General features: G+C 39.8%; 1 protein-coding gene across 1 annotated transcript in view; it reads right to left on the bottom strand.

The window, feature by feature from the left end:
* Positions 1-477: 477 nt before the first annotated feature.
* The window catches only part of LANCL3 (LanC like family member 3), a 92,911-nt gene continuing 81,783 nt past the window's right edge, over positions 478-11,605 (bottom strand). Inside the window, exons 4-5 of the mRNA XM_019718415.2 lie at positions 4,525-4,732; positions 478-774 (exon numbers count right to left, since the gene is read on the bottom strand). Coding sequence (XP_019573974.1) covers positions 615-774; positions 4,525-4,732 — 368 coding nt within the window. The 3' untranslated portion in view covers positions 478-614. The remainder of the gene's footprint in view (positions 775-4,524; positions 4,733-11,605) is intronic.

Genomic DNA, 11,605 nt, shown 5'->3' with positions numbered 1-11,605 from the left:
TGTGGAGGGCACCCACAAATGATCAAATTTTCTCTTCATTTGCAAAAGTATGGGCATTTTATTGCTGTAGTCCACATTTCAGTTTTGCCCTAAGTGAAAAAAAAGATGATTTCTCTTACTCTTTCTCCTCTGATCTCTGGTGTCACATCCAGTCCCTGAAATATTGAATCTCTACACTTTTTAGAAGAGTTTTGTGGTGTCTTTATTTTGCAGGTTCTCAGCCCATCCTCCCTTAAGTCTGGTATCATGTTGCCTTCACCTGCCTCCTTCCTTCCTTCCCTTCTGTCTTTCCTTCCTTCCTTCCTTCCTCCCTTCCTTCCTTCCTTCCTCCCTCCCTCCCTTCTCTTCTCCTTCCTTCCTCCCTCCCTCCCTCCCTCCCTCCCTCCCTCCCTCCCTCCCTCCCTTCCTTCCTTCCTTCCTTCTTTCCCTCCCTCCCTCCCTCCCTCCCTCCCTCCCTCCCTCCCTCCCTCCCTCCCTTCTTTCCTTCCTTCGGGCAGCAATGTTAAGGCTCATGGTTGTGATACCATTGAATGTGGCTTGTGTGGAAACTGCCTCAAGTAGGCTCAGGAAATCTCCAGGACCTTCTGCAGGGCCACAGTAGGAGATGGAGCCTTCTAAACAAAGACGCTGAAGAGCGGGAACTCAGCCTGACTGGGCTGCAGCAGATCAATCAGAAAGCACACCGTCCCGGAGAAGCCTTCATACAAGCTGTATATACTCTCAAGGACCCGAGAACCGGCCTTGAATTCCTCGGTAAATAAAAATTCAGCAAACCTAAGAGAAGAAGAAGAAAATATGAAGAGATTTAACATGAGTGTTTCCACATTGTTGGCCTTGGGTTGCTTCTTTCTCCTCTCTGCTGAGTTAAAGTTTTAGCATCATTTTCTTTCCAGAATTGTATAATGTTTTAAGAGAGACTTTTTCTCTGTTCAAACAAACAAACAAACAAACAACAACAAAAAACAGAGGAGCCCTACAGAGGAGCCATTATGTAATTGTATATGTTTCACAACAAATCATGTTGACAGGCAAATTCAACTATTTTGAGCATTTGCAAAGCATAGCAGTTTGGTATTTACTGAGGATTTCAATCCTTCTGTCATCCAATTAAAAATAAAAAAAGACAGATAAGTAGCCATACTTTTATTTATTTTGAACAGAAGCAAGCTGATGTATGACTGTTCCTTTAAAAAAGTAAATATGCTGTCTTTCTGCAGGCATATTATTGCTAAACTAGGTTTCATTTATATGTGACAGGGAACAGAGACTATGAAAATAAATGGGCAAGTTTTTAGACACTCTGCTTTGGGCAAACAAGGGAATACGATGAATGGGAAAAGGCAAGCCACATTTTATAATCATGACATCAAATAGCAAGATAGATTATTTTTCGGACATCTGCCTTAAAAATAAGTCACTGGCCTCTAAATTCTCTATGAAAGAGCTTTTTTCTTTTACTGATATTTGCCACAAATCCTATTCAAATTGTTTATCATGAGTAACATTTTTAGTAATGAACAGCATTTAAAGTTCTGTCAGCTATGTCATCTCTTTACTGACTAGCTCTCCTTCTTCCCATCAACAACAAAAATAATCACCAATTCAGAGGCTGGCGCTCAAGGGTTAGTAAGGCCTGACAGCTGATCCTGCCATGATTTTGATGATTGCTACTACACAGGGGGTCTTATGAAGAGTAATTACTTATTTGATCTTTGTAGGGTTCTTAGAATTATTGCTGGCAGCTTAAAATAAATCAGCAGGAAACACTGCAATTTTGTTTGGTACGAATTTTCTATCAACTGTTTTCCTGAAGATGTAACAATTTCTAAATGGAATTCAGAATTTTAAACAGTAGAATAATGATGCATCTTAAGAGTTTATTCAAAATTTGTAATTATACAATCAAGCTTCATTGTATAGCTTCAAAGAGTCTTAACCTTTTTAGTGCTATGGATTATTTGGCAGTCTGGACTCCATCTCAGAAAAAAGTCATCAAATACATAAAATAAAATACACAGGACTCCCAAGAAAATTAATTATATTAAAACACAGTTAGCAAAATTTTGCAGCCATTATGAAGGCAGTGTGGAGGTTCCTCAAAAAATTACGAATAGAATTACCATATGACCCAGCAATCCCTCTCCTGGGTATCTACCCAAAAAATCTGAAAACATTTATACATAAATGTTTTGTGTACTCCAATGTTCATTGCAGCTTTGTTTACGGTGGCCAAGACATGGAAACAACCAAAATGTCCTTCGATAGATGAATGGATAAAGAAGTTGTGGTATATATACACAATGGAATACTATTCAGTGGTAAGAAAAGATGATATAGGAACATTTGTGACAACACGCATGGATCTTGAGAGTATAATGCTAAGCGGAATAAGTCAGACAGAAAAAGCAGAGAACCATATGATTTCACTGATGTGTGGTATATAAACCAAAAACAACAAAAGAACAAGACAAACAAATGAGAAACAAAAACTCATAGACACAGACAATAGTTTAGTGGTTACCAAAGGGTAAGGGGGGTGGGGGATGGGAGATGAGGGTAAGGGGGATCAAATATATGGTGATGGAAGGAGAACTGACTCTGGGTGGTGAACACACAATGGGATTTATAGATGATGCAATACAGTACTGTACACCTGAAATCTATGTAATTTTACTAACAATTGTCACCCCAAAAATTAAAAACAAACACAGTTAGCAAAATTTTTAAAACCAAATTTGTGATATAATAACATATGTATTCTTTATTAACATATTAAATAACAAGATCTAGTAGTGGGTCTAATAATTGCAGACATTTCTAACTAATGATGGGAGTGAAATATATTTCACAATATCTGCAAAAATAGTAACATGATGATATGTGAATATCTTTGACATCTATTAGTGACATTTTTAATAGTGAACAGCATTTAAAGTGCTGTCACCTATGTCATCTCTTTACAGATACTGCTAATTGTCCTGTGGCTTATTACCTATATTCAGATTTGAAGGCAATGTTATATTTCAATTTGAGACGTAATATTTTTCTCAAGTAAATTCACAAACCCTAGATTAAGAAGTGCTGGTGTAGTAGAAAGAGCAAGAACTTTAGAGTTGAATTATCCAACTCTGATAATTTCATGTTATATGACCTTTGGCAAATATCTTAATCGACTTTAACATGGTGAAGTTGCAGAATTGCATAAAGTTACCTGTGAAGATTAGAGATATCATATGCTAGTCTCTGAGCATATAGCAAACATTCAATATATGGTAATTTTCATTTTTTTCACTTAAACATATTATAGTGGAATAGTTGTAAAACAGAGACAACCATTGCATACTTTAAAAGAAACCCACAGTTAATTTTACTCTCTCTTCTTCCAACTTTTTCCCCCCTAAGCTTTGATTGATTTATTACATTGTTGACATTGGGCTGCATAATATTTGGTCTCCTACATTGTTTTACTTAAAAATAATATGATAAACATTTTTTGTGCTTTTCAAAATAATTTCTAAATGATATACAGCAATTTACAAGAGCACCAACAATGTGTGAGAGTAGCTGTTTCATTGTATTCTGGCATGTCATCATATTAACCTGAAAATGATTTGTTTTCAAAATCTACCCAATGGTACAGAATTAAAATTAACAAACTCATTTTTCTAAAAAATTCTGTCAAAATAGAAGTCAGAATGGTAATTAAAGTGAAATACATCAGTCACAAAAAGACAAACACTGCATCATAACACTCATATGAGGTATCTACAATAACCAAACTTATAGAAGCAGAGAATAGAATGGTGTTTGGCAGGGACTGGGGGAGGAGAGGGAAATGGAGAGTTACTTACTGCTCAGTGGGTATAAAGTTTTAGTCATGCAAGGTAAGTGCTAGAGATCTGCTGTACGACACTGTGCCTATAACTAACAATATGGCATTGTGAACTTTAAAATATGTTAAGAGGATAGATCTCATGTTAAGTGTTCTTAGCACAATAAAAAAAAATCACAAATACACATATCCTTTGGCCCAGAAATTCTACTTCTAGGGATTTATGTTTCAGATATACCATACATGTACAAAATGATGTACAAGGTTATTCATCATAGCATTCTTGGTAAAGGAAAATACTGGAAATAATCCAAATGTCCCTCTGGGACTGGTTAAATAAATTATGGTTCTTTCATACAAGGTAATACTATGCAAAAATAAAAATCACAAGTCCTGTATACACTGATTTGGGTGATCGCTAAAATAACAAGTTGCTACCATTTGTGTAAAAAAAAAAAGAGGCAGATTTTTTTGCCCTATTTGCTTGTATATATATATACACAGACTATCTCTGAGAAGATAACTAAGAAACTGGTGACACTGATTATCTCCTGGGAAGTAAACTAAATTATGTACAGTGCATAGTTGATGTATTTCTTTTTACACTTTTTAAACTATGTGACTCTATTATCTATTCAGAAAATTCGTTAGAATAACATTTGGCAAAAAAATACATGTGAAGAACAGCTGACCTTTGGGCTCGGTAGATGTACTTAGAGTTTCCTGTGAGCCGGTATAGCAGCAGGAAGACATAGGCACTGCCAGCTACACCATGGCAAATCCCCGGCCCCTTCTTTAGCAGGCCCTTCTGCCATGTGAGTTCTCCACATCGGATACATGTGTCCAGGTACTGTGGTTTCTTGGAAACCAGATAAGCTTTGGCAAACAGATAGGCAATTCCTGTGAAAACATCAAAAGACATTAGAGGTGACTTTCAGGGCTTAATACTATAGAGTAGAACTTCTCAGATTGTAAAAGGGTCACAAATCACCAGTGTATTGGTAAAATATGCATTCTAATCTGGCAGGTCTGAAGTGGGCCCCAAGACACTGCATCTCTAACAAGTATACTGCCGGGGACCTCATTTTGAATAGCAAGGCTACAGAATTTTCTACAAAGAAGTCTTATTTTACCTGTGAGATTTAGTTTAAGTTCTTTGAATTGTATCATGGTGTTGGCTGGTGGAGAAAGAGCAACAAGTACATAGGTTGATAAAATCCATAATTTACAAATGGGTTAATATTTAATGCATACTCTGGTGAGCATTATGCATATCTGGCTGTTTGGAATGGCTAAATGTTTACAGTTTGCCCATTCCCCTTCAGAGGTTCAGAATTTGTCATGTTAAAGTACTTATAACTCTACACCTTTTCTTAAGAACAAAACTGGTAGTCCTGCCAAAAACAACAATGATCCCAAACCACTGAGCCAAGACTTCTATTCCAGCTGTGAAGTGAATTTTTTTTCCCAATTTGATTGTTCCAAGGAAGGACACTTTCCTTCAAAACTTCTCAACAAAGGCAATCTCGATTACACAGGCAGGAACAGAAACAAGAGAAGTGACAACTATTAATAGAATCATTTCCCCCAAGCTCCAGGTGCTCATACGCAGAGTGAAGATTAGTGACCTAAGATAACTCTCTCTCCTGCGTGGCCTATCGTCTCCTATATAAAGTGGGAAAGACTGAATTTTAGTTGGTATCTTGAGTAGCTCATCCATGAGGGTTTCCCTGCCTTTCCTTGTCTTTGACTAGGCTCTTTTACAACTCTGTAGAGATAGGAATTACCATGTAGAAAACTGATAGTAATGTAAAGAATTCCTGTCCCTAGAAACTCACATTGTCTGGTAGCAGTCAGACTGATTCTTTCAACCCTTGTGGAAGCAGCCAGGTTTTCATCTATTAAGCAAATTCATGTCTGCATTCCTAATGGCCTGTAAATCCATCTGCTCTTTGGATTTTCCTTTGAACCAGTCGTAACACCTTTCTGGTTCCGTCATTAATTAATGAGCAAATAAAATTACTGACATACATTTATTTTATATTTGTATGAGAGTTAACTTTATTCTCTTTTAAAATTTATCATTTAACACTTCCTATGATTAGCACTTACATAACAGGCTCTCCTCAGCCAGTGCTTTCCAGTCAACCGCTGATAATGTCACGTATAGCATTGTCGTCCTTCAGTTTTAGGAACAAAGTATCTCCCACAAACTAAAGGATGATTTTAAAAGAACTGAACTGATGTAATTATACATCCATTCATTCACTGTATCCATTCATTTGAAAGTGTTCATTGATTATCCATCCACTGTATGCAGAGGCCTACGCAGGACTGGCTTTATGGGCATGTGACCTGTACAGCATCACAAGGGCCTCCAGAAGGGCCTGATGCTGGCTTTAATGCTCTGCTGTCGCCATCTTGAAATTCTTCCATTGTTTAAAAAGAGGTTGTATTTTCATTTTGTACTGGGCCCCCCCAAATTCTGTAGCCAGTCCCAGCCCTGGGTGATATAAAATAAGTGCTAAACATGATCCCTGCCCTTCAGGAAGGCAGTGTCTAGAAAGGGAGAGAAAAATAGTACATGTGACTGACATATAATAGGACGTGTAGTTCATGATGCTAATGGAGCATGAAATGAATGGTGCTATCAATAATACTAGAGGGATCAGAATAGTGGAAGCTCCCTGAGGGAGACAATCAGATGAAGCAGCGTTTCTTCAGGACTTTGTAGAATGCCTAGGGAACTCCAGGCCCAGGGTGAGGTAGAGAGAGCATCCTAGGCATCCAGATGGGCAAGGGCAGGACAAACAAGCCACACAGAGACCAGCAGGTCAGTGCTCTAATCAAGAGGACAGTGAGGTGGAAAGGAAGATCGGGTTCACATTATGGATGGTTTTTGTTGGGTTTCATGTTTTGTAGTTTGTTTGTTTTTTCAATCTAGTTGTGGAGGGAACAGCTCCACTGGCCCATGTATGACTTGAACCAGAGACCTTGGTGTTATGAGCACCGCGCTCCAATCACTGAGCCAACCGGCTGCTGACCGGCAGCTCAGCTCCAAGCTCAAGCCGTTGTCTTCAATCTAGTTGTGGAGGGCGCAGCTCACTGGCCCATGTGGGAATCGAACTGCAACCTTGCTGTTCAGAGCTCACACTCTAACCAACTGAGCCATCTGGCCACCCCCATTATGGATGGTTTTATAGGTCTAGTTAGGCAGTTTGGACTGTATTCTGTGGGCAATAGGGAACCAGTGGGAATGTTTTTGTTGTGGATTGGTTTTTATTTTTAATGATGTAATTAATTATTATAAACAAAATACCCCACAGTGGTGTTAAGAGAGACCTAAAGAAGGGCAATGGGATAGCTATGAGCTGATCATGTTGGCAGAAAGATGGCAAAGGGGCTAATGAAAGAGACAGCTTACAGGATTTGGTGGCTGTTTAGATATTCCTTGAGCCCCGACTATACGCCAGGCACAGTAGTAGGTGCTAAGCCTTCATAGTGTTTACAGCCTAACTGGGGGAATTGATTAGGCTAAGTGAGAGGAAGCAGAGGTGCTGTGGAAGCACACAGGAAGGCTCCGAACCCACACCCGGAGGGAGGAAAGGCCCATGCTGGGGAGTGACACCATCTCACCTGAGTACCAAAGGATGAGGAGTTATTAGCCAGGCGAACCACAAGCCCTTGGTGCTCTGCCAGATCCCCTTTACCTCCCCAGCAGCAGGTGCCCCATCTCCCAGTAGCTATGGCCACTAACAAAGCTCATATCTGCCCTCTTCTTGGGAGATTTGCCCTCCGCCAAATGGGAGACTGGGCCATGCACCCACCCCCAAGCAGATTTCGGCCAATGACTGACTGACACGGGTACAAAAGAGCAGCCACTGCCTTACGACAAATGAACGCTGAAGTGTAACCTGTGCCTCTTAGTTTCCTCTTGGAATCCAGGTGAGGCTGGAATCCAGGTGAGGCCAGTATCCAGGTGAGACACAGAAAGCCCTTTGTGACCCAGCTCCTACTCTGTTCTCCTGCCACTTCTCCTCCATTCCCTACTTGCAGTTCTTCACTTAAGTAAAGCCAAAGCACCTGAAGTTCCCCTTCCTTTGCTATGTGGTTCCATGCCTCTGACTGACTTTTCTTGGAACTTTCTACCTTTCCTGGCCTGGCCAACTTACCTCAGGCATCAGCTCCTCCCGGAAGCATTTTCTGAGGGAGAGGCACCAGGAATCCCTCTGAGTTCCCATCACTCCCTATACAAACCTTAGCACTTATACAGGATCATATTAAAATGACCTGTGTACATGTCTGCCTCCCCTACTATAGTGCAAACTAACCAAGGGGGGACCTCTATCTTGTTCATTTTTGCTCCCCTAGTCTGTGGCGTAGTGTTTGACACATGGCCAGGGCTCCACACTTGTCTGCTGACCTTATAATGTCTCATTTCTCACACCAGCACAGGCCAACACTGAGGTAGAGATGAGAGATGTGGAAGGAAGAAGGGCTGAGATGGTCCAATTGTGATACTAGGCTATTAGCCCCAGGCAGTTAATGGGTATCGATCCTATGGTTCCAGCCAGAGAGAAAGGGCCTCTTCCTGCAGGCTGGATCACAGAATGGTACACGGAAGGGACCTTGAACAACTTCTTAAGCTATTGTCTCCTGACTGGACTTAATGAAATCCACAATAAGACAGCTTAATCTATAAGAAATAATGTTGAATTTCTTTGCTTTTAATGGGAATGTGTCATTTCATCCTGGGAACACTGATTATGGTGCATTGATAAGAAACCTGAGTCAGCCACAAATCTATATGTCTTTGCCAAATACAATTGGAGAAAGGAATTATTACTTAAGAAATATGGTTTGAGAAACTAAATCTTTGAAAACATGCAGTCTAGCAGAGGTTTGTGACAGCCGGACTTGGCACACACAGTTTCAACTTAGGAGAATCACCAGGCAGGTCCATTCCGGGATCTGTTATTTCACATAGGCATACATTGCACAGTGTGCACTACAAAGCTTAGCAACCAATGATACCTGCACTGCATAAGCCCTTGTTGCTCTCTATTCAAAGTCACCTCCCCAGGAACCTTTGTGAAATGACTTAGAAAAAGAAAGCCACACCTGTGTTTCACACAGAGGAAAGGAAACGCACTATCAGTGTTACCACAGTGATAATGTAACATAATGCAACCTAGAGTTTATTTTAGCCACAGTATTTGTTTTAATGATTTTGTAAATGATTCTCATCCTGTATTGCAGAATCATTAAGGCTACGAAGAGGTCATATCAATCTGCCTGCTATACTTCTTGCATTTAGTGATAACAACTACACACCATACTGGGTATTTATAAATGTGGTGTCTACAAATCTTTTGGGACATATCCCTCAGCGACAGCAAGGATCCACAGGATAAAAGGGGTCTGTGGTGAAACAAGATTGAGTTTCCCTACTTCATCTCAATGTGCTCATTTCACAGATGAAAAAACAAAGGCACAAAAGACACAATGTGGTTTTCTCAAGGTCACTTAGCTGGTTAGTGTTGGAGTCACAATTAGAACCCAGAGTTATTAACTCAGAGTCAAGAACTATTTCTATACTTCAAAAATGATGACTTACGCTGTCACCTGTAGAGGTGAGTTGAGAAAGCCAATAGGAAACAATCATAGGGGGAAATAACATATCATTGATGAAGTTCGATACTGTGGATTATTTCTGGAAGGTTTTAAATCACAGAATCAGTCTGCTGACCCAAACCATCTGCACTGTTCATAAATATACTCTCAAATATTTTCCTCAAACAAATGAAAATTATTTTTCTAGGTCTTCTCCTGTTTTAAATTTTTGGAGAGTTTACTGTTGCCAACTTCAGAGAAATCTTGGTGGTCTCTGACCTGCACTTATCAGATTTATAATCACTCTTGATGCTGTTTTCAGCACATCCCATAAGAGGAAAACCAATATCCTTGAGATGGGAGTGCGGATTGGCAGAAATAAAGGGCCCCAAGTGGTTCTTTATTCATTTGCAAATTGATTTTTGGTAGTCCAGTGAATACGTGGGTTGAACGACTTTACTTTGCAACCTGTGTTTAATCTTACCAAGATATTAAACATGAATGATACACGAGGATAATAAAGTCCCCAAGCTGATGAATCCTGTGCTGTACTGTTACGGTACCTGATTTACAAACAGATGGAAGGTACAGAAATGATGGAATAAGTGCCCTTCGAGATATCTACATCAATGAACTGACCCACTCGTGTTAGATTATCTTTCTTTCCTTTTACAACTAATACAACTGAGTCCTTTTAAAATATTCTGTATTTAACTTGGGACATCTCTAAAATTCAAGGATCCTGAGGTGCGTGGAGGATATCCAGACACCATCCCTGAAAATGATTAAAGAGAATGGGAAAAAGAATTGCTGAGTGTAACATGAAGAGCTATAATTTCCAGAATGGTAAATAACTGCTGTTTGTCTCCAAAAAGCTCAAAGAAAGAAGAAGTGAGCTCAAGTTGGAACTGGCAGAATTCACCTGGACATTACGCACGATGCGCTGGCACTGGCACCAGCGCACACAGGAGCCTGCGAAGTCCCTTCCTTCCGTAAGTGTGGCAGGCAGAGAAAAGGTGACCAGGGGACTAAGACGTATGTTATTCATCAACTCAAACTGGACTAAGGGAGAAAAGTGAAATTACAGTTGGATTAAAGGACATTAATTAGGTAAGGAGAGGGAAGGAAGTAATAAAAATCAGGTAACAAACTAAAGAGAAATCAAGTGTATTTTATAGCTGTGCTCACGGGATTGAGGCATATCCTGGAAAATTAAATCCAAATCCAGTCTTACAAAATAAAGAGGCCACCAACTGAATGGGAGAAGATTTTTGCAAACAGTGCCTCCGATAAGGGGCTAGTATCCAGAATATACAAGGAACTCATGCAACTCAACAACAAAAAAACAAACAACCCAATTGAAAAATGGGCAGAGGACCTGAAGAGACATTTCTCCAAAGTGGACATACAAATAGCAAATAGACATCTGAAAAAATGTTCAACATCACTAATCATCAGAGAAATGCATATAAAAGCCACAATGAGATATCACCTCACCCCAGTCAGAATGGCTATCATCAACAAATCACATAGTAACAAGTGTTTGAGAGGCTGTGGAGAAAAAGGAACCCTCATGCACTGTTGGTGGGAATGCAGACTGGTGCAGCCGTTATGGAAGGCAGTGTGGAGGTTCCTCAAAAAATTAAAAATGGAATTACCGTATGACCCAGCAATCCCTCTCCTGGGTACCTACCCAAAAAAATCTGAAAACATTTATCCATAAAGACAACGTGTGCTCCAATGTTCATTGCAGCTTTGTTTACGGTGGCCAAGACATGGAAACAACCAAAATGTCCTTCGATAGATGAATGGATAAAAAAGTTGTGATATACACAATGGAATACTATTCGGCAGTAAGAAAAGATGAAATAGGACCATTTGTGACAATATGGATGGATCTTGAGACTATAATGCTAAGCGAAATAAGTCAGACAGAAAAAGCAGAGAACCATATGATTTCACTGATATGTGGTATATAAACCAAAAACAACAAAAGAACAAGACAAACAAATGAGAAAGAAAAACTCATGGACACAGACAATAGTTTAGTGGTTACCAGAGGGTAAGAGGTGTGGGGGGTGGGAGATGAGGGTAAAGGGGATCAAACATATGGTGATGGAAGGAGAACTGACTCTGGGTGGTGAACACACAATGGGATTT

Source organism: Rhinolophus sinicus, chromosome X (genome assembly GCF_036562045.2).
Source record: "Rhinolophus sinicus isolate RSC01 chromosome X, ASM3656204v1, whole genome shotgun sequence".
Taxonomy (NCBI): Eukaryota; Metazoa; Chordata; class Mammalia; order Chiroptera; family Rhinolophidae; genus Rhinolophus; species Rhinolophus sinicus.
Note: the sequence above shows the minus strand (reverse complement) of the source record. Positions and strands in the feature narration are given on the sequence as shown.